The sequence below is a fragment of the Salmo trutta genome, chromosome 27 (genome assembly GCF_901001165.1).
Source record: "Salmo trutta chromosome 27, fSalTru1.1, whole genome shotgun sequence".
NCBI classification, from domain to species: domain Eukaryota; kingdom Metazoa; phylum Chordata; class Actinopteri; order Salmoniformes; family Salmonidae; genus Salmo; species Salmo trutta.
This window is the reverse complement of record NC_042983.1, coordinates 13,997,362-14,021,347: the sequence shown is the minus strand read 5'-3', so window position 1 is coordinate 14,021,347 and position 23,986 is coordinate 13,997,362. Positions and strand designations below refer to the sequence as shown.

The window sequence follows — 23,986 nt, the reverse complement described above, 5'->3', positions numbered from 1 at the left end:
TTAATTTGTGGAATTTCTTTCCTTCTTAATGCATTTGAGCCAATCAGTTCTGTTTAAAAAAACATTTTTTTATATAACCTTTATTTAATTAGGCAAGTCAGTTAGGAACAAATTGTTATTTACAATGGCGGCCTACACCGACCAAACCCGGATGACGCTTGGCCAAATCGCCCTATGGGACTCCCAATCACGGCCGGATTTGATACAGCCTGGTAGGGGTGGTATACAGAAGATAGCCCTATTTGGTAAAAGACCAAGTCCATATTATGGAAAGAACAACTCAAACAAGTAAAGAGAAACGACAGTCCATCATTACTTTAAGACATGAAGGTCAGTCAATGCAGAACATTTCAAGAACTTTGAAAATTTCTTCAAATGTAATTACAAAAACCAGCACTATGAGGAAACTGGCTCTCATGAGGACCCCCACAGGAAAGGAAGACCGAGAGTTGATGCAGACTATTACATTGATGGAAGCTACACTCTATCTGCAATATTAAAGCTGATCTACCCCCTAAAAAAAAAAATCTCAAAAGATAACAAAATAAATAAATATAATAATATGGGTCCTTATGGACAGCTTGGTGCCATGCCTAAATATGGACCTGTGTTATCCAGTGCCCCCCTCCACATCCTACCTATAATGATTTATCTAGTAACTCACTACTAGGCTTGAGCAGTATACCATATACCGGGGTATTTGGAAATAGGTTTTTCAATATTGTCAATATTGTTGAAACTAGTTTTTCTATACATTTTAATATTTGTAGCTATTTTTTTTAAATACCTGCAGTCAACTTGTGCGATGCGTTAGGAGATAAAGCAGATTGCGTTCTTAATTTCACCTGTCACATTATTCTAAATGATGAAGCTTACGTAGTTCCCCAGAGCAGTTGAGCCAGTCATGTGTTTGTTTGTAAATAGCACAACGGGAGAAAGCGGAAGCAGCTCCAGCTGTGTACTGACAGGGGTCGCATTTTATATTGAAAGTCAAGTGAATTTTTGCTTCAATAGAGTGATCAGGGACATGCAACTATAGTTTTCCTTCACAGAAAATACATTAGTGCAACACGTTGGGCAGAAAATATCTTCATTTTCATCAGATGACAACAGAAGTGCAACACTATTTGGCTGGCAGCCACACAAGTAAATTAACTTGTTTGAGATGTGTTAGCGTGCACATCTGTGTAGGCCATCCATTTTGTTTATCCTAATTGCTTGTTAACTGACAGTTGTTATGGGAACGCTAAGTGGACCATGGGAACTAATGCGACAGACAGAGTTTTTAGACAGTTGAACAGGGTGTGCAATTTGTCCCTCTCTCACCCCATTCCATCCCCTCTGACTGTCAGGACACTCACCCTATACAGATCATTTCGCTACAGCCGCAATAACATCTGCTAAACACGTGTATTCGATTTGATCTGGTAAAAGCTCAAAAAAATATTTTAAAAATAAGACCGTTTGAGGAGGAATTGTGTGTGTGTGTTTTTACTAATCTGTAACATCAGCACTTTACACAACCAGTCTGTGTGAGTCTTCAACAAAGCTGCTTCACAGTGATTGAGTCTGCAGTCACACATACATATACTCACACTCCTGTAGAACCAGCTCTGTCCAGATCTGGGCCTCCAACAAAGCAGCTGTACAGTGACTGAGTCTGCCATTCTCCACTGGAGCCCAGCTAGGAGAGCTGTTCCCGGCCTGAGTGCCAGGCATGCCCCACTTCGGCCCCATATATGCCAGAGCAGAGGCCTCCCCGCTGGGGGAGAAGACCACTGTTTCTGGGGTCTGGGACTGAACATATGTATAATACTAGCTGGGACTGTATCTGACTGTTCTAGCCAGTACAGGGGTTAGTGAGGGGAGAGTGTCTCCAGCTGCTAGGTAAGCAAACAAACTTGTTAAAGTATACCTAACGAGACAGCTCAAGCAAAACGAAGTGGGTAGTGGGCAGGAGTTAGACAATAAGATTTTGACTAGTGATTTTATTGGATGGATGTTACACACACAAGTGCACAAACACATGCAAGCCCTGTCCGGATCTGGTTGCTATCCCTCCCACCAGAGAGAAAAAGGCACTGTTGAAACATTTGAAACAAACTGACTCAAACACAAGAATCAAAAGTGGAGGGAGTAGATTAGATAAGAGGAGGATGAGGGGAGATGGAGTGATATCACAGAAGCAGGATATCCTATTTACACAGCCTCATTCTCCTCTGCCTAGCGTGGGCTATATCAGCTTAACAAACCTCTCATGGTGTGTGTGATGTCAGACCAGATATCAGGAAATCAGAAGCATGCAGGTCTGCTCCAATAGGAAGCATCTGGAAAGAAGGGACATGTTGTGCTCTCTCGCCCTCTTTTTAATTTGTATTTATTTTTCCTTTATTTAACTAGGCAAGTCAGTTAAGAACAAATTCTTATTTACAATGACGGCCTAGGAACAGTGGGTTAACTGCCTTGTTCAGGGGCAGAACGACAGATTTTTACCTTGTCAGCTCGGGGATTCTATCTAGCAACCTTTCGTTTACTGGCCCAACACTCTACGCTAGGATACCTGCCGCCCCCTTTTCTCTCTCCCCCGCTCTTTCTTTTCTCTCTATCTCTCTCTGAACTTCTAAATAAGCCTGCTATTGTCCAGCAGCAATCAAGCTGCATCATTAAAAATGTACACACACACACACCCACACACAGGCAAATGTGTGCGTATTCACACACAATCACGGATGTTCGACTTGCATAGTTGCCTCTGAGCCAGCGTGCCAGTGTGCTGATAAGAATCTAATTTCTATTATTATTATTATTATATAATCTACTTTCTAATGACAGTGCCATATGGCTCAGGACACAAACAACACAGAACAGCTACTGATGCTAATACAGCCCTCAACATTCTGGCAACAACCTCATCACTAATTCCATTGGTTCCATCGTGATCTCAGTGAGGGGCAATGCTATGTTTTTACACCTGTGTAAAAATGAAATACCTAGGGGAATGAGGGAAAACTCTTGAATGTCTGACATGCTTGTCGCATTGTTTGTGTGTGTGTGTGTGTGTGCACACGTGCCCCACTCACCCTTTTCTTAAGGCGGTCTCTTTCTTTCAGTGTGAGTGTGTCAGCCTTAGCGATGACAGGGACGATGTTGACCTTGCTGTGGATGGCCTTCATAAACTCCACATCCAGAGGCTTCAGACTGGACAGGGACAGGTAGAAATACAATCAATAGATCAATAATAGTAGCTAAATAAAAAGTAGAAAGTGATTATGTTCCCCCTACCTAGCCTAAATGGCGGTATGAACTAGAAGTAGCAGTGTGTGTGTGTGTGTGTGTGTGTGTGTGTGTGTGTGTGTGTTCTTACCCGTGTCCAAAGGGAGAGATGAAGTAGAAGCAGCAGTGGACTCGGTTGTCTACGATGTGTCTGCGGTTCAGGCCACTCTCGTCATGAAGGTAACGCTCAAACTGGTTATCAATGTACTGGATGATGGTCTTAAAGCTGAGGACACACAGCACAGAACACACACAGACACACACACACATCAAACCAAAAACAACCAGAGACACAGTCTGCACTAGAAATCCACCTCCAGAAATAGATTGTGGGTTTTTGGAGACTTGGGAGTATATGTACTGTATATATATATATACAGTACATATATATATATATATATATATATATTCACGAAGGGGATGCATCTCGAAAGCCTAAACTGGCTATATCTCCTCACCTCTTCTATCTCATCTGCACCAATTTGAAAACCAGGGATAAGAAAAAGAAAATGAAGCTGTTCAAGAGTATTGAGATGCAACCTATCATCTCTGAGAAACCAACATGGAGAAAAGGAAGCTGTTCCAGAGTATTGAGATGCAGCCTATCATCTCTGAGAAACCAACATGGAGAAAAGGAAGCTGTTCCAGAGTATTGAGATGCAGCCTATCATCTCTGAGAAACCAACATGGAGAAAAGGAAGCTGTTCCAGAGTATTGAGATGCAGCCTATCATCTCTGAGAAACCAACATGGAGAAAAGGAAGCTGTTCCAGAGTATTGAGATGCAGCCTATCATCTCTGAGAGACCAACATGGAGAAAAGGAAGCTGTTTCAGAGTATTTTTTATTTATTTAACTAGGCAAGTCAGTTAAGAACAAATTCTTATTTTCAATGACAGCCTAGGAACAGTGGGTTAACTGCCTTCTTCAGGGGAAGAACAACAGATTTGTACCTTGTCAGCTCGGGGATTTGAACTTGCAACCTTTCGGGTACTAGTCCAACACTCTAACCACTAGGCTACGCTGCCGCCCCGAGATGCAGCCTATCATCTCTGCCATCTGACCTGCTTTCTCTGATGACTTCCTGCAGGGCCAGTAGGCGTGGTAACATGTTCATTAGCAGGGCGCCTACAGCTTCCCTCCCAGCCAGAACTAACATCAACATAAAGTCTGCATCCCAAATGGCACCCTATTCCGTGTATAGAGCACTATTCTGGGCAAAAGTAGTGCACTATATAGGAAATTGGGTGCCATTTGGGATGCAGTTCACCTCTGTCCTATATTCACCTCACCCTATTGGACCTAGGTAGTGTTGTGGTCTATTCCATAGCAACTCCAGAAAATGCCTTGACTAATTCTGAGAGGAATGGAAATGGAATTGAAATAGAATGATCCCAACTCTGGATGTAAGCATATCCTTAACACCTGCTAATGGGGCGGCAGGTAGCCTAGCTGTTAACAGCTTAACCGAAAGGTTGCTGGTTCAAATCCCCGTGCTGACTAGGTAAATAAATCTGTTGATGTGCCCTTAAGCAAGACACTTAATTGCTCTGGATAAGAGTGTCTGCTAAATGACTAAAATGTCAAATGTACTGTTGTCCCTTTGTTGTTACCAACACCACTGAAAGCTGCTAACCTGCTCTATTGCACTCAGCCTAGCCCTTAGATCACTGCCAGTTGTCACCAACCCTGAGTTGTATGTCAAACCAACAGGCCCAAACACAGGTATATCAGGACAATCAAAAGGAAACGGAGCTGAGAGAGGGAGGAGGGGGAGGGAGAGAGCCCACACAGCAGCTGATGGAGGCAAGGGCACAGGAATAATAACTGCTCCTGCCATCATTGTACACACACCAGTCCTGGCTGTTGATGGCATCTCCGTATCCGGGGGTGTCGACCACAGTAAGACGGAGCTTCACTCCTCTCTCTTCAATCTCCACCGTACTGGCTTCTATCTGCACTGTCCGCTCAATCTTCTCTACAAAGGAGGAGACAAAAGGAAATACCTTTTCATTGTGTGTAAAACACTAGGTTAAGTTTAGAGGGATCCCAGGGGACACAGCTTAATAATAAGTAGTTTCATTACTTTTCACATCAAAGTTTCTATTCCATGTGACTTTAGAGCTTAAATAACAAAATCTGCCTAAGCCAAGCCTCTGGACACAATATCCTTATGCAGATCTTCAGGCACTGGACAGGTGTAAGCAGTATGGCAGAAGTTGCTACTATAAGCCATCACCATATTGCTTACACCTATCCTATCCCTTCAGAACTACAAGCACAAAAGTGGTAGGAGCTGGAGGTGCATTTTCAGACTGGACAAAAATCTAAGTCATAAGAGGGGATGGGCCTTTTCAAGACTAATACAAAATAAACATTCTTAACATTCCACTCCAGGCAATACAATGCTGGAGACAGCTGAAAACAGACCTTTCTCTGTTATTACAGTGTGTGTGTGTGTGTGTGTGTGTGTGTGTATGCGCTGTCTGGTCTGAGAGCAGAACTCATTCCTCCTTGCTTATGTCCTGTGTGTGTGTGTGCGTGCATGCGTTTGTGTTCACCTGCGGCCCCAGGGATGTATCTCTCTGGGTAGAGGTCTGTCAGAAACAAGCTGTTGATCAGCGTAGACTTGCCAAGACCAGACTCTCCTGCAGGAGAAATACAGACCAGGCATAGTACTCTAGGATCTATACATATATACAAGGTTACTGTAGGGAAAAGGGCGCCATTTGGGACACAGCCCTCAACTAGACAGCATTCTGCCACAAAATAACTACTGTGTAGGCATAGGTAAGCTTCTCTTAAATTCTCCTGAATTGAATCAAAATAGTTGTGTAATAAGTCATACTCACCAACGACCATGAGGGTGAACTCAAATCCCTTCTTCACGGACTTCCTGTGTACCTGGTTGGGCAGGTTGGCAAAACCCACATATCCCGCCGCCTCAGGGAACTGACAAACACATGGTTATAGAGGTAATGTACAGTATTATATAACTCAATAGGGTTAGCATTGGAAGAGGGGTCTTGAATTGTTTCTCTCCCTCCCTCTCTCTCTTTCCACCCTGACATTCTTCATCTCCAGTGTTTAGGAGATGTGTGTGTGAGATGGTCTGTGGTAATTGAGATTAAATGGATGAGAAAATCCCAAAAGCAATAAAGCTGCCGATGAAACGGAAGCATTTATACAGGATGTCCTCTGGGCTAGGATGATCGCTCTCTATGTGTGCTCTGTATGTGCACCCCCAATGTGTGTGTGTGTGTGTGTGTGTGTGTGTGTGTGTGTGTGTGTGTGTGTGTGTGTGTGTGTGTGTGTGTGTGTGTGTGTGTGTGTGTGTGTGTGTGTGTGTGTGTGTGTGTGTGTGTGTGTGTGTGTGTGGAAGTGGTAAGGGCACACTCACCTTCCCTTTCTCTCCAGACTGAGACATGGTCACTGTTGCTGGTCACCTAAACCTGCAAGAAACAAGACATCAGATAAGTCACAATGTAACATTAGCCTGGGTGCTAGTCTGTTTCTGCTTTACTAAACTTGTCTTCTTGGAAAGGCAACAATGTACAGTAGCATTGTTGTAAGCAGTAGACTGGCATCACCATCTCATAGACAACAACTGTATAATCACTCACCACCAAGCCTGCAGTCATAACTCCTACTACAGTACTACCATTCATTTGCAGTAGTCACTATCATCGGCATTCTGAATAATAATAATGACACTGACAGCATCCACACTAGGTCACTTTAAGACTGCACTGACATCCAGTCACTCACAGCCAACCCCATTAACTCTGCATCACAGTCAGTGGATGGAGCAGAAACAGGGTGGGCATCAAGTTGATTCCCAGACCTCCAGTAAGGGCCTGGTTTGTTTAGTTAGGCTCCTGCTGTCCTACTCAATGGTACTACTTAGATGACAGAGAAATTAACCCGAATGATAAATTATCACATAATGGCCAACAACTGGTGCCCTGCGCTGCCTAACCCCCCCCCCCCATTTGATCACTAATGCACTGGGCACTGACTGACAGGTCGTGTGCGATAAGGCGAAAGTGGAGAGAGATGGTGAGCACAGCCAGAGACGACTGAACCCTGTTATGTAACTTTATTAGAAAAACAAACAAAAGAAACTGACACTTTAATATTGTCTGGCAACAATTAAAGAGTGATGAAGACTGATTTATTCTACATGGAGCCAGGACCTCCTATCTCCGCAGCAGGCGACGTGGCCAGATATCCCTCTCCGTTTCATCGAGCTCTCAGGAGAACAATGGCTGTTTATCACCCAGGTTCCTGAGGCCTTTCATCTTTCCACGTTCCTGAGGCCTTTCATCCTTCCACGTTCCTGAGGCCTTTTGGATCACCACTCGCTGGGGTAGGAGAGGAAACAAGCACCGGCCCGCGGTCCCGACCACAGTCCCGCTGGCCCGACCTCTTTCCCGCTGGCCCGCAATCACACACACCACCAGGAGCTTCACAGAGGCGGTTAGCTTGCGATATGGACCTTAGCAAGCAGGAGAAAGCAGGCTAGCGCAGGGTGAGATTCGGCTGAGTGGAGAATTATGCATCCGAGTGATATCCTACATTTAATTTACAGCAGTATTATTATTAATCTGTTACCTAGCTCTACATTCTAGGGGCCATCATACTGTACAGGTTACAATGCAATTATTGAATATGCAAAATACATTTTTGAGATATGTTTTATGTCTGTATTTAAACAAGCTATTTCATCACCAACTAAATAAGTATCCCCTACACACACACACACACACACACACACACACACACACACACACACACACACACACACACACACACACACACACACTCACACACACACACACACACACACCGGGAAAAGTGTTATTCCTGGGCGGTCTCTGTGGGAAACAGCAGTAGATTAATTAAGCAGTACCATTATCACTTCGGTAATATCACAAAGGCAACACTATGGGGGATACAGGCAGGCGCCAATAATACCCACTTAATAAGGGAAAGGGAACGGGGGATATTTAGTCAGTTGCACAACTGGATGCATTCAACCAAAATGTGTCTTCCGCGTTTAACCCAACCCCTCTGAATCAGAGAGGTGCGGGAGGCTGCCTTAATCAACTTCCACGTCATCGGTGCCCGGGGAGCAGTTGTTACCGGGAGTTAACTGTCTTGATCAAGGGCAGACCTTTCGGTTAATTACCCAACGCTCTTAATCGCTAGGCTACCTGATCGGCTTCTGTAAGCTGTTACGAACTCACACACCCACACACAAACACAATCAGAAGGCCGGACTGAGGGAGATTAAACGGTTTGGCAAAGAAGGAAAAAAGCCACCTTAGTTAAGCCAAAGTCCTGGCATGTGAGGTCTACACTTGATTTATTAGCTGGATTAAAGCCATGAGGGGCTGTGGTAGGAGTGAAGCTATTCACTTCACCTCTACCACACAGAAACTTAAAACAAAGCATTTACACCATACAGAATTATTTAGACCTATAACCAAATCTATATTTGTTATTATTATTTTGAATTCTTTAAGCTTAATTGGGTCTCTTGATTAAAATAACCTCTTCAAGAAATGGCAGCTAAAGTCCACCCTGATCTGAGCTATGCTATGACTCGGTAGTGAATGGATAAAGTGAAATACCATGATAAAAGATAAAGTTGGCAGACACATGTATACACATACCAATACCTATACACATACACACACAGAGGGGGGTTTGAGGCTCAACTGTAATAAATTGGTCCTTTGGGGGTTGGGAGGTGATGGTGGGCAACAATAATAAAGCTGTTATACTCTGTTTCAGGAGCTCTCTACAGTCTGAGCCATAAGTTAAAAAAACACAACAATGGGCAGAATGAGGCCTTTCAAGCAGACGGAAACCAGCAGGGCCACTCCTAATACACACTTTAGAAAAAGCACAGGATGGCCCTTTTATGATGGGGACAGAAAGGGAAATAGCCAAGCAACATAAAAGTTGGATGGCAAGTAGTGATGGGGGGAAAAAAATCGATACAGTTACATATCGGAATATTATTTTGACAATATCACAATATTATTTTGCACTAGTTGGCTGTACCTGCACTAAAACTCCAGTAGTTTTCCTTCATAGTTTGTTCTCCATCTTCTTTTTAAATAGGGAACCAATTTGTTTTTAGCACTTATTTGCATGACTGATCAAAACTAATTTTCTCATGGCTCTCCCTCTGCAGCAGACATGGTGAGTAATGTTTGGAACATTGAATCGCAATAAAATCACAGTATCGAATTGCAATACATATCGTATTGGCACCTAAGTATCATGATATCATATCGTGAGGTCCCTGGCAATTCCCAGCCTTATTGACAAGGTAAGAAAACGTTCTCATAATGTTAAGCTTCACTATTCACAAAGGCCTAGCTACTGTATGACTAGCATGGGATGATCACAAGGTTAAATGGCAGAGCAATATCAATACAATGTCACGTTTTACTATCTGTTCATGCTGTGACATCATAAAGCTATGCACTCCTACAATGCATACACATCTCAGTACTGACCTAACTCAATGATGCGTAGGCCTAAGTTTAGTATCTGGCCAATTCCACCATAATGGATCTCTGATTTTTCACTTTAAAATGTATGTCAAACAAAAACCAATGATTGCAAAGTTAAACAAACCATACAACTCTATGCAAAAGGACTACTTTTAACAATTTCCACAGACATTTTGACAAAAAACTCATCTGAAGAACCGTGCAAAGTTTGGTAACAGAATGTGCTATTTGTTCCGCCATTCTCTTACCAAACTTTGCATCTGCACTGTTCTTCAAGTAAATGTGTTTTTGTCAAATGATCTATGTAAATTGTTAAAAGCAGTTGGATGATTTGTTTATTTTTGAAATCATTGGTTTTTGTTTGACATAAATTTTAAAGGGTAAGGAAGCATGAGTTTTTAACTCACCAATGTAAGTGTGGTCCAAGACTTAGTAACTTAGTTGTAGTCACAATTATGTTATGATTATTATGTTATCATTATTATGTTAAGTTATGTAGTTATGTTTTAGCGTTTTTACATTTATTAACTTATTTCTGGAAATCTTCTGAACTACCCACAATGCACTATTTCTCAACATCATATGGAGAACTGGTGCTACCTAGCTATGTTCCAGCTGGCTAACGTTCGCTACTAGCCATGCTAGCATGTAATTACATTCCAAATTAAGTATTGTGGGCTACTACGTACATCCACAAAGAAGAAACCATATAAATTCATCCGAAAAACTGCATCTCCTCTTCTCCTGTGCGTTTGTTAGTGGTAGTCGAGCGAGTGAGTGTTGTAGTAGTTTTCTGTCGTTAGTAGCTAGTGCAGTAATACCCACAGAGTGCAGTAATACCCACAAGGACGGGGTTACGACTCATTTGTGGCCCAAAAACGAGAAGCTAGCCTTGAAGTGGGACTGGTTTATCCGGTTGAAGTGAGCTTATTGGAGTATGGGAACCATACGCACGACCCGTGTGGCTCAGTTGGTAGAGCATGGTGTTTGCAACGCCAGGGTTGTGGGTTCGATTCCCATGGGGGACCGGTACGGAGAAAAAAAATGTATGAAATGTATGCATTCACTACTGTAAGTCGCTCTGGATAAGAGTGTCTGCTCAATGACTAAAATGTAAATGTAAAAATGTATGTGGTGCTCATTTCACTCTGGAGGAACTTCGATTGCTTAGTATAACCAGTGAAAGCCAGGATTTGGAATGAGACTGACTGAAACCAGGTGCTGTGCCGAGCTTGAACGTGAAGCCTGCAACCTCTATTTCCTACCGACCTACCGGTACATTGCGAGTGTCAGCAGTGATGGAGATAAACCGGATAAATTCAATGTGGATTTACCTCACAATATCGCTATTGGATTAACTGACTCTCCCTCTGCCGGTGAAATGGCCTCTCCTTCGCTCTTCTTTGACTTCGGTAGCTAACCCAGCCGTCAATCGGCAATTCTCCGATTGGCTTGCTGACTAAGATAGCTGCATATACCAGTAACATTTTTTGTTAACTATTACTAGTCTGTTCAACCTCTCTTTCGTATCGTCTGAGATTCCTAAAGATTGGAAAGCGGCCGCAGTCATCCCCCTCTTCAAAGGGGGAGACACTCTAGACCCAAACTGTTACAGACCTATATCCATCCTGCCCTGACTTTCTAAAGTCTTCAAAAGCCAGGTGAACAAACAGATCACCAACCATCTCGAATCCCACCGTACCTTCTCTGCTATCAATCCGATTTCTGAGCTGGTCACGGGTGTACCTCAGCCACGCTCAAGGTCCTAAACAATATCATAACCACCATCGATAAAAAACAGTACTGTGCAGCCGTCTTCATCGACCTGGCCAAGGCTTTCAACTCTGTCAATCACCGTATTCTTATCGGCAGACTCAACAGCCTTGGTTTCTCTAATGACTGCCTTGCCTGGTTCACTAACTACTTCTCAGATAGAGTTCAGTGTGTCAAATTGGAGGGCCTGTTGTCCGAACCTCTGGCAGTCTCTATGGGGGTGCCACAGGGTTCAATTCTCGGGCCGACTCTTTTTTCTGTATATTTCAATGATGTCACTCTTGCTGCGGGTGATTCTTTGATCCACCTCTACGCAGACAACACCATACTGTAAACATCTGGCCCTTCTTTGGACACTGTCTTAACAAACCTCCAAACGAGCTTCGATGCCATACAACACTCCTTCCGTGGCCTCCAACTGCTCTTAAACGCTAGTAAAACTAAATGCATGCTCTTCAACCAATCGCTGCCCGCACCCAACCGCCCGCCTAGCATCACTGCTCTGGACGGTTCTGACTTAGAATATGTGGACAACTATAAATACCTAGGTGTCTGGCTAGACTTTAAACTATCCTTACAGACTGATATTAAGCATCTCCAGTCCAAAATTAAATCTAGAATCAGCTTCCTATTTCGCAACAAAGCCTCCTTCACTCATGCTGCTAAACATCCTCTCGTAAAACTGACTATCCTGCCGATCCTTGACTTTGGCGATGTAATTTACAAAATAGCCTCTAACACGCTACTCAGCAAATTGGATGCAGTCTATCACAGTGCCATCCGTTTTGTCACCAAAGCCCCATATACTACCCACCATTGCGAACTGTATGCTCTCGTTGGCAGGTCCTCGCTACATATTCGCCGCCAAACCCACTGGCTCCAGGTCATCCATAAGTCTTTGCTAGGTAAAGCTCCACCTTATCTCAGCTCACTGGTCACCATAGCAACACCCACCCGTAGCATGCGCTCCAGCAGGTATATTTCACTGGTCATCCCCAAAGCCAGCACCTCATTTGCCAAATGAGTTCTCTGCTGCCAATGACTGGAAGGAATTGCAAAAATCACAGAAGTTGGAGACTTATATCTCCCTCACTAACTTCAAGCATTGGCTGTCAGAGCAGCTTCCCGATCGCTGCAGCTGTACACAGCCCATCTGTAAATAGCCCATCCAACCTACTACCTACCTCATCCCCATATTTATTTTTAGTTTTTTTTTCTGCTCTTTTGCACACCAGTATTTCTACTTGCACATCCTCATCTGCACATCTATCACTCTAGTGTTAATTGCTAAATTGTAATTACTTCGCCACTATGGCCTATTTATTGCCTTACCTCCTTACTTAATTTGCACACACTGTATACAGGTTTTCTATTGTGTTATTGACTGTACGTATCCCATGTGTAACTCTGTGTTGTTGTTTTTGTCGCACTGCTTTGCTTTATCTTGGCCAGGTCCGAGTTGTAAATGAGAACTTTTTCTCAACTGGCCTACCTGGTTAAATAAAGGTGAAATAAAATAAAATAAAAAGATAGCGTTATGTATTTCGAAAAAATGCTGGTTTACTTTAATGAGCTAGGTGTAGTCCTAACGTAACGTTAGCAGGCTTGTTGGTAAGCAACTTTGCAAGCTGATTTGTAACAATAAATTCATAAAGTATTTGCTTGTAAATTCGCTGAAAATGTAATGGGAACCAGTAGTCATGAGTGAAAACAATTTGGTTTAATTTAAAAATATACATTTTAAGTTCTTTCTGTTGGAGTTTAGAATTATAGGAAATAGGCTGACTCGTCAGGTCCTCCATATTAAGTCAACCCCTGCAAATGTTTTTTACTGTATGACTTCGTCATTCTTCGGAATTCTGATCAGTTTTATGTAATAACTAAAAAAATTGAAAAGAGAGGTGTAACATTGCATTGGGACTTTTGATGTGTATTCTAATGCAAAACCATTTGTTACATGTGATACGTTTATGCTACCTACCCTTTTAAAAGTGAAAAATCAGACTCTCAGAATGGAATTGCCCCTATTCACAATGCATTGTCAATGTTGTCACAAGTGAAGTTTTGTATTCTGATTTTGTATTTTGTGTTACTCAATGTACCTTCCTTGAATGAGAAGTTAGGATATTTGTAATGTTGCGGAAATGTTTTGGCCTTGTGTTGTCTACTACAGTTTTGACGTCCACACCCAGTTTGGGAAAGATTGACATTTTGCAAACACACCAGACACTATGAAGAATTTAACGGCCAAATGAATAGGAATTTGTTTGGCATAATTGCATATACTGTATATGGAAACATTGTATCTTATCTTAAATAGGAAACAGGCCTATCAATTAAACTTGCGAAACACTATGAAACTATTTGTTTCATGTAAAACTTTAGCATGCAACAGTTTTTCCTCATGTGACCGGTGTCATGTTGCCAAATTTCAACTATCTGTAACGTTAATCTCACTCAAGACGCTCAATCCTTTTTCATCAGACTCATTCGGGTAGACAAACATTAATATACGACCGTTTGATACCTTACCTGTGTGTAATTTATGAAATGGAAATAAACATAAGTATTTCCCCCTCTTCTTTCTATCCCAGGACAGGAAAGAGATTTCAGAAACCGCTCAATTGTTCCGCCCCATGATGCCCGTTTGTCACGGGTGGGAGTCAGTGCCACTGGGTCCATTGCGGCTCAAACTGGGTGGAAGTGCAACAATAGGTAGCCTATAGGTAGTTTAACGTCCAAAATGGCAGCCATGCTTCTCAGTTTCTACACAAGGCGGTTATCGTTGTTGATGGATAATGACGTCGGATTTTGATGTCTTGACACGCTTTGGTCGTTACGGAGGAGGAAACATTCCTTCTCCTAGCCTACTCGCTTTAGCCTCGCAACACTAACAATGTAACAAGCCTTGTCTAAATGGCAACTTTGTTTTGATGTCAATGCAAACTTAGTAAAAAATAAAACATTGAGTCGGGGAGAGAGTGCATGGGGTGGATGCATTTTTTCCAATAAAATATATTTCAAGAAATGTTCTATGGTAGCCTAGATGTATTATATAGCCTAACCTACCATAAAAAAAAAACATTTGTAACGTAACTAGTTAGTTACACCTGCTTACAACTGTGTTGCCAATAAACTGCAAACCGCAAGCTTTCACAGCATTGGGAAATCCAAACTGCTCTGAATGGGGCGATTACATTAAAGGCTGTGTGTTGTTTTTCTGTTGTTGCTATTATTACAATGTTACAATATTCAACTAAATAAAACAACATTGAATGTGATTCTAATAGGCTATAAATGTTGCAGGTCTGGGTAGAGCCATATACAGTATCCTCTGGGTACAACCAATTCATTGCATGTGCTTAAATTCTACTGAGTTTCCTTTAAAAATTATACCATTTAATTATTGTGTAGGCCTAGACAAGACTATTCCAGTAATAATCAATTTGGTTAGAACATGTTTTATTACAGCCTACAGTCAATTGGTCTTCCAAGTGTCCTTTGCGTTTGTTCCCAAACCTATATTTAACCAAATAACATACTAAACCATTTTCGGAATAACTGTAAACACACACAAATCGCTCCTCTGGCTTTGTTCATTCTCATCCAATTTCCCTGCCTCCTCATTGGGGCTAAGAGGATGCGGTGACTTCTGATTGGGTGAAAGTTTATCCTCTGGCTTTAGCACTTGTGGAGTCGCCCACACCCCACTCAAAATATATCCGTGGTCCAGCCGCTCTATGCTACCAGTTGTTTTTACAGCCAGTCAGTAACATACTGACAAAAAATAAATCATTTTGTAGACTATTTGTAGCAACTTCCTAACTGAAGATAATATATCCTAAAGCGCAGCCTCCAGATTGAGACGCGTTGTTAAACACAGAGGAGGACAAATATTATTTTTTTAAATCCGTTAAAAAGGAGCGAAGATGGTGTCCGCTGGACTGGAGATCCTTGGACTGGGACTGTGCGTCATTGGCTCGCTACTGGTGATGGTCGTTTGCGGGCTGCCCATGTGGAAGGTGACGGCGTTCATTGAGGCCAACATTGTGGTGGCACAGACCATCTGGGATGGGCTCTGGATGTCCTGTGTGGTGCAGAGCACCGGCCAGATGCAATGCAAGGTGCACGACTCGGTCCTTGCGCTTGGCCACGACCTGCAAGCGGCGCGAGCCCTGACCGTCATCTCATGTGTGTTTGGCGTGCTGGGGCTAATGGTGGTGATCGCCGGGGCGCAGTGCACCAACTGCATCAATGACGAGAACGTTAAAGCCCGGGTGGTGAACGCCGGAGGGGTTATCTACATAATCAGTGGCTTGTTTGTTTTAGTCCCTCTCTGCTGGATGGCCAACAACATCATCTCGGATTTCTACAACCCACAGGTGCCCGGGTCCAAGAAGAGGGAGATTGGGGCTGCGCTCTACATCGGTTGGGCGGCGACTGCGCTCCTGCTGATCGGGGGCGCGCTACTCTGCTGCTCCTGTCCTTCTAACGGGAATTCGGGCTATTCGGCCAAATATGCCCCGACCAAACGGGCCACACCGAACGGGACCGTGGACTATGACAAAAGGAATTATGTGTAGCCCTGCGTCTCACCCTCATAATGGGGTGGCTAGGCTGTGCTTAAATGTGTTTTTTTGAAAAACGTTTTTTTTTGCACCTGCAGTTTACTCTGAACTTTGAAATCAATGAAAGCGTCATTCCCTTTTGTAACACTGACTTTAAACAAAACACAATATTGGAGAACATTTTCATTCATCCTTTTTTGCAAACAGAAGAAAATAAACGTTTGGAGACTATGCGTATAGCCTAAAGTGATAGCCAATGACAAAAAGGAGCGTCTTTGTTTTAGGTACAGTATTGTTTTAAATGTCACGGGCTATATTTTCTATAATTGCTCATAATCCTTTGCATTTAGAAATGTTTACCAGAATTTGTTTTTCTAAAGGAAGTTTTAATGACAATATATCTACTGTCTTTTTACTTCAGTGTAGGCTACAGTGCCTTCAGAGTGGTTGCACTCCAAACCACTTAAAAGGTTTTTGGACAATGGAGACTTCGGAAAAATCGACAAAAACATGTTGGCCTATTTTCAAACCAATACACAACTCAGACATTCTAACATTTGTCTATAACAGCGGGAAATCACATATATTACACAAATTAGGACCATAGATTTAGATGTCAAATATAGGATGGCCACAACACCTGTTCTGGAGTCTAAATTATTTTAAGATAAAACAAAACATTTTGCAAACTTGTGTTTTATATATGTACATATTGTGCCGGATGTGTTTCTTGTCATGGATTTTTAGGAATACACTGCTGTTTTACTGACTGGTTTTGATGTAAAGATCCATTATGTATTTGATGCAATATTCTTCTTTCCGTTGTTACACTGACATTAAACGGATATTGTTTAAAGTATTTGTTTACGTGTTTCATTTAAACTAATCGAAATGTAGTTGAATTAATAGAATAAGGTACCAAAACATCAGAACATGTAGTTTGTAAGTCCTTAATATTATTTCTGGTTGGGCCTGCACGCAATGCGTCGTGTTCCCACCGTGGTTCCCCAAATCCCAGCCTGGCGGTTGTAAACCCCCACAGCAGGAGAAAGTACTTTGGTGAACTATAAATCCAGATGACAATACCTATTCAGCTAGAGTGGGGCTCTGCTGTTCAGCACACAATACTCCCCGACCCAATCCCCCTTTCGGCCAGCTCTCCCTCTACCCACCGCAGCTGTTTAGCAGGCGTGTAAATTGAAGCTCGGGAGAATGTGCTGGAAACGTCTTCCCGCATGTCTGTCTTTCCACCACTATGGCTCTTTCCCGCCAATGGGTGGGTTTGGTTATGTAGGCCTGATTGTGATTGTGTGGTTTAAGAGTGGCTGATTGGGATGGCAAAACAACTTTCCTGGTGGGACTAATATCACCAGACTTCACCCAGACTTCATCAAAGAAATTGGAAATACGGACATTGCCATCCTAAAAGAAACATGGTATAGAGGAGATGGACCCACTGGTTGCGCTCTAGGTTATAGGGAGCTGGTAGTCCCATCTACTAAACGACCAAGTGTGAAACAGGGAAGAGACTCAGGGGGTACGTTAATTTGGTATAGAGCAGACCTAACCCACTCTATTAAATTAATCAAAACAGGAACATTTTACATCTGGCTACAAATTAATAAGGAAATTATCTCAACAGAGAAACATTTCCTCATGTGTGCAACCTATATCCCCCAATAGAATCCCCATACTTTAACAATGACAGCTTCTCCATCCTAGAGGGGGATCTCAATCATTTCCAGGCCCAGGGACATGTACTAGTCTGTGGTGACCAACATGCCAGAACTGGACAAGAACCTGACACTCTCAGCACAGACAAACACTTACCTGGAGGTGACAACATTCCCTCACAAATATGCCCCCCTTGACACAACTATCACAAAACAACCAACAAAACCAGGTCACAACTCCTGCAGCTCTGTCACACACCTAATAAAGAAATTGAGAAACCTATCCAACCCGAAAACATAGAGACCCAGAAAACCTGAGTCTGTGCCTTCACTATGGTGAATCACTAAAACAATACAGAAATACACTATGGAAAAAGAAGGAACAGCACGTCAGAAATCAGTTCAATATATTTCAAGAATCCATAGAATCTAACCACTTCTGGGAAAATTGGAACACACTAAACAAACAACAACACAAAGAGTTATCTATTCAAAACGGAGATGTATGTGATGAACCACTTATCCAAACTTTTTGGCTATATAACAAAGAACAAACAGCAAAGGCATATATAGATGATCAAATACAAATCTTAGAATCAGCAATTAAAGACTTCCGGAATCCACTGGATTCTCCAATTATATTGAATGAACTACAGGACAAAATACAAACCCTCCAACCCAAAAAGGCCTGTGGTGTTGATGGTATCCTAAATTAAATTATAAAATATACAGACCACAAATTCCAATTGGCTATACTTAAACATCATTCTCAGCTCTGATATTTTCCCAATATTTGGAAGCAAGGACTGAGCACCCCAATCCACAAAAGTGGAGACAAATTTGACCCCAATAACTACCACGGGATATGCGTCAACAGCAACTTCTGCATTATCATTAACAGCATTATCATTAACAACTCGTACATTTCCTCAGTGAAAACAATGTACTGAGCAAATGTCAAATTGGCTTTTCACCAAATTACCGTACGACAGACCACGTATTCACCCTGCACACCCTAACTGACAAATAAACAAGCCAAAACAAAAGGCAAAGTCTTTTCATGCTTTGTTAATTTCAAAAAAGCTTTTGACTCAATTTTGCATGATATTCTACTGTACAAATTGATGAAAAGCGGTGTTAGGGGAAAAACATACAACATTATAAAATCCATGTACACAAACATGTGTGCGGTTAAAATTGGCAAAAAACACATTTCTTTCCACAGGGCTGTGGGGTGAGACAGGGATGCAGCTTGAGCCCCACCTTCTTCACCATATACAGTGAGGGAAAAAAGTATTTGATCCCCTGCTGATTTTGTACGTTTGCCCACTGGCAAAGAAATGATCAGTCTATCATTTTAATGGTAGGTTTATTTGAACAGTGAGAGACAGAATAACAACCAAAAAATCCAGAAAAAACGCATGTCAAAAATGTTATAAATTGATTTTCATTATAATGAGGGAAATAAGTATTTGACCCCCTCTCAATCAGAAAGATTTCTGGCTCCCAGGTGTCTTTTATACAGGTAACAAGCTGAGATTAGGAGCACTCCCTTTAAGAGTGTGCTCCTAATCTCAGTTTGTTACCTGTATAAAAGACACCTGTCCACAGAAGCAATCAATCAATCAGATTCCAAACTCTCCACCATAACCAAGACCAAAGAGCTCTCCAAGGATGTCAGGGACAAGATTGTAGACCTACACAAGGCTGGAATGGGCTACAAGACCATCGCCAAGCAGCTTGGTGAGAAGGTGACAACAGTTGGTGCGATTATTCGCAAATGGAAGAAACACAAAAGAACTGTCAATCTCCCTCGGCCTGGGGCTCCATGCAAGATCTCACCTCGTGGAGTTGCAATGATCATGAGAACGGTGAGGAATCAGCCCAGAACTACATGGGAGGATCTTGTCGATGATCTCAAGGCAGCTGGGACCATAGTCACCAAGAAAACAATTGGTAACACACTACGCCGTGAAGGACTGAAATCCTGCAGCGCCCACAAGGTCCCCCTGCTCAAGAAAGCACATATACATGCCCGTCTGAAGTTTGCCAATGAACATATGAATGATTCAGAGGAAAACTGGGTGAAAGTGTTGTGGTCAGATGAGACCAAAATGGAGCTCTTTGGCATCAACTCAACTCGCCATGTTTGGAGGAGGAGGAATGCTGCCTATGACCCCAAGAACATCATCCCCACCGTCAAACATGGAGGTGGAAACATTATGCTTTGGGGGTGTTTTTCTGCTAAGGGGACAGGACAACTTCACCGCATCAAAGGGACGATGGACGGGGCCATGTACCGTCAAATCTTGGGTGAGAACCACCTTCCCTCAGTCAGGGCATTGAAAATGGGTCGTGGATGGGTATTCCAGCATGACAATGACCCAAAACACACGGCCAAGGCAACAAAGGAGTGGCTCAAGAAGAAGCACATTAAGGTCCTGGAGTGGCCTAGCCAGTCTCCAGACCTTAATCCCATAGAAAATCTGTGGAGGGAGTTGAAGGTTCGAGTTGCCAAACGTCAGTCTCGAAACCTTAATGACTTGGAGAAGATCTGCAAAGAGGAGTGGGACAAAAAATGTGTGCAAACCTGGTGGCCAACTACAAGAAACGTCTGACCACTGTGATTGCCAACAAGGGTTTTGCCACCAAGTACTAAGTCATGTTTTGCAGAGGGGTCAAATACTTATTTCCCTCATTAAAATGCTAATAATTTTATAAAATGTTTGACATGCGTTTTTCTGGATTTTTTTGTTGTTATTCTGTCTCTCACTGTTCAAATAAACCTACCATTTAAATTATAGACCGATCATTTCTTTGTCAGTGGGCAAACGTACAAAATCAGCAGGGGATCAAATACTTTTTTCCCTCACTGTATATCAACGAATTGGCAAGGGCACCCGACCTCACCCTACTAGAATCTGAAGTCAAATGTCTACTGTTTGCTGATCTGGTGCTTCTGTCCCCAACCAAGGAGGGCATACAAGAGCATCTAGATCTTATCTTCTGCACAGATTCTGTCATACCTGGCACTGACAGTAAATGTAAGTAAGACAAAATAATGGTGCTCCAAAAAAAGTCCAGTTGCCAGGACCACAAATACAAGTTCCATCTAGACACCAATGCCCTAGAGTACAAACAAAAAAATGATACATACCTCGGCCTAAACATCAGCACCATAGGCAACTTTCACAAATCTGTGAACAATCTGAGAGATAAGGCAAGAAGGGCCTTCTACGTCATCAAAAGTTTGACATCCCAATTAGAATCTGGCAAAAAATACTTGAATCAGTTATAGAAACCATAGCCCTTTATGGTTTTGAGGTCTGGGGTCCGCTCACCAGCCAATAATTCACAAAATGGGACAAACATCAAATTGAGACTCTGCATGCAGAATTCTGCAAAAAGATCCTCTGTGTACAAAGTAAAACACCAAATAATGCATGCAGAACAGAATTAGTATGATACCTGCTAATTACCAAAATCCAGAAAAGAAACATTCAATTCTACAACCACCTAAAAGGAAGCGGTGCCCAAACCTTCCATAACAAAGTCATCAGCTACAGAGAGATTAACCTAGAGAAGAGTCCCCTAAGCAAGCTGGTCCTGGGTCTCTGTTTCAAAATCACAAACAGACCCCACAGAGCCCCAGGACAGCAACATAATTATACCCAAACAAATCATGAGAAAACAAAAATATAATTACTTGTCACAAAAAAACGGAGAAAACTGGAATGCTATTTGGCCCTAAACAGAGAGTAAACAGTGACAGAGTACCTGACCAATGTGACTGATCCAAAATTAAGGAAAGGTTTGACTATGTACAGACTCAGTGAGCATAGCCTTGCTATTGAGAGAGGCCGCCGAAGCCAGACCTGGCTTACAAGAGAAGACAGGCTATGTGCACACTGCCCACAAAAGGAGGTGGAAACTCAGCGGCACTTCCTAACCTCCTGGCAAATGTATGACCATATTAGTGACACATATTTCCCTCAGATTACAGTCCCACAAATCACATTTTGATAAACTCACATCTCTATTTGGTGAAATACCACAGTGCCATCACAGCAGCAATATTTGTGACCTGTTGCAACAAGAAAAGGGCAACCAGTGAAGAACAAACACCATTGTAAATACAACCCATATTTATGTTTATTTATTGTTACAACACTGTACATAGCCATAATACGACATTTGAAATGTCTCTATTCCTTTGAAATGTTTATGAGTGTAATGTTTACTGTTAATTTTATTGTTTATTTCACTTTTGTTTATTACCCATTTCACTTGCTTTGGCAAAGTAAACATATGTTTCCAATAGGGTTGAATGGAGAGAACAAGATTTACCAGGATTTACCGCCCAAAACCACTCCCTTTTCCCAGGATACATAACTGAGAGAAACCGGTAAATTATAATAAATGATTTATATGAACAGCATGGCGTGAAATGGAACTGTTAAATTATATGAGATGTCTAAATATGGTTTCTCTACGGTCTCTGCATGACGAATCATCAACGCTCAGGGTGGGGACAGCCAGCCCATCTTAGTATGGAGAACAGTTCACAGTGCATGTGGATCTATCATCTCATCATGGTAACTTTTTTATTGTGACAGGTAGCCATGCATTTGCTGCAGCATAACCTATGCTACAGTAATATAAAGACGGAATTTACACATTTCCATCTGGTTTTTGGGGGTCATCTTATTTTTAATTTGTTTTAAATTGCATTTGCAGAGTTTTAAAACAGCCTATCCCTCGAATATAGCTGCTTTACATCAGTGCATGTGCAAGCACACTCTGGCAGTCTTTCTCTTTATCCATCAACTTCATTAAAATTGCATCCAAAATAGATAATCGTGTTCTAGATTGATATATAGCCCTATATATAAACTCAGCAAAAAAAGAAACGTCCTCTCACTGTCAACTGCGTTTATTTTCAGCAAACTTAACATGTGTAAATATTTGTATGAACATAACAAGATTCAACAACTGAGACATAAACTGAACAAGTTCCACAGACATGTGACTAACAGAAATTGAATAATGGGTCCCTGAACAAAGGGGGGGTCAAAAGTAATCAAAAGTAACAGTCAGTATCTGGTGTGACCACCACCTGCATTAAGTACTGCAGTGCATCTCCTCCTCATGGACTGTACCAGATTTGCCAGTTCTTGCTGTGAGATGTTAGCCCACTCTTCCACCAAGGCACCTGCAAGTTCCTGGACATTTCTTGGGGGAATGGCCCTTGCCCTTACAGTGAGGGAAAAAAGTATTTGATCCCCTGCTGATTTTGTACGTTTGTCCACTGACAAAGAAATTATCAGTCTATAATTTTAATGGTAGGTTTATTTGAACAGTGAGAGACAGATAAACAACCAAAGAATCCAGAAAAATGCATGTCAAAATTGTTATAAATTGATTTGCATTTTAATGAGGGAAATAAGTATTTGACCCCCTCTCAATCAGAAAGATTTCTGGCTCCCAGGTGTCTTTTATACAGGTAACGAGCTGAGATTAGGAGCACACTCTTAAAGGGAGTGCTCCTAATCTCAGTTTGTTACCTGTATAAAAGACACCTGGGAGCCAGAAGCAATCAATCAGATTCCAAACTCTCCACCATGGCCAAGACCAAAGAGCTCTCCAAGGATGTCAGGGACAAGAAAGGTCTGACCTTTGTGATTGCCAACAAGGGTTTTGCCACCAAGTACTAAGTCATGTTTTGCAGAGGGGTCAAATACTTATTTCCCTCATTAAAATGTAAATAATTTTATAACATTTTTGACATGTGTTTTTCTGGATTTTTTTGTTGTTATTCTGTCTCTCACTGTTCAAATAAACCTACCATTAAAATTGTAGACTGATAATTTCGTTGTCAGTGGGCAAACGTACAAAATCAGCAGGGGATCAAATACTTTTTTCCCTCACTGTACACTCCGATCCAACAGGTCCCAGACGTGCTCTATGGGATTGAGATCCGGGCTCTTCGCTGGCCATGGCAGAACACTGACATTCCTGTCTTGCAAGAAATCACACACAGAACGAACAGTATGGCTGGTGGAATTGTCATGCTGGGGGGTCATGTCAGGATGAGCCTGCAGGAAGGGTACCACATGAAGGAGGAGGATGTCTTCCCTGTAACGCACAGCATTGAGATTGCCTGCAATGACA

At 42.2% G+C, this 23,986-nt stretch overlaps 2 protein-coding genes and 1 long non-coding RNA gene across 4 annotated transcripts in view; 1 reads left to right on the top strand and 2 right to left on the bottom strand.

Annotated features, from left to right (window-relative positions):
- The window catches only part of LOC115164365 (septin-2), a 50,044-nt gene extending 35,818 nt beyond the window's left edge, over positions 1-14,226 (bottom strand). For both annotated transcript variants that reach the window (XR_003869906.1, XM_029716771.1), the window contains exons 1-7: positions 14,107-14,226; positions 6,672-6,723; positions 6,124-6,223; positions 5,833-5,919; positions 5,126-5,249; positions 3,365-3,499; positions 3,081-3,198 (exon numbers count right to left, since the gene is read on the bottom strand). Coding sequence is in view for 1 of the 2 variants with exons in the window: in XM_029716771.1 (XP_029572631.1) it covers positions 3,081-3,198; positions 3,365-3,499; positions 5,126-5,249; positions 5,833-5,919; positions 6,124-6,223; positions 6,672-6,698 (591 nt within the window). In the remaining variant the exon portion in view is untranslated. The remainder of the gene's footprint in view (positions 1-3,080; positions 3,199-3,364; positions 3,500-5,125; positions 5,250-5,832; positions 5,920-6,123; positions 6,224-6,671; positions 6,724-14,106) is intronic.
- Positions 1,215-2,397, bottom strand: LOC115164367 (uncharacterized). The gene is made up of 2 exons (XR_003869907.1): positions 2,253-2,397; positions 1,215-2,081 (listed from the first exon to the last, which is right to left on the bottom strand). It is a non-coding gene; the product is annotated as an uncharacterized LOC115164367 (long non-coding RNA).
- Positions 14,227-15,307: 1,081 nt separating the features above from the next.
- Positions 15,308-16,998, top strand: LOC115164363 (claudin-4-like). The gene has a single exon (XM_029716767.1). It carries the CDS (start codon positions 15,504-15,506, stop codon positions 16,155-16,157), a length of 654 nt encoding a protein of 217 aa, XP_029572627.1. The 5' UTR covers positions 15,308-15,503; the 3' UTR covers positions 16,158-16,998.
- Positions 16,999-23,986: the final 6,988 nt, after the last annotated feature.

What these genes read in the sequence shown, in the direction of transcription:
- LOC115164363 (XM_029716767.1), top strand. Translation starts at nt 15,504, where the DNA reads ATGGTGTCCGCTGGACTGGAGATCCTTGGACTGGGACTGTGCGTCATT.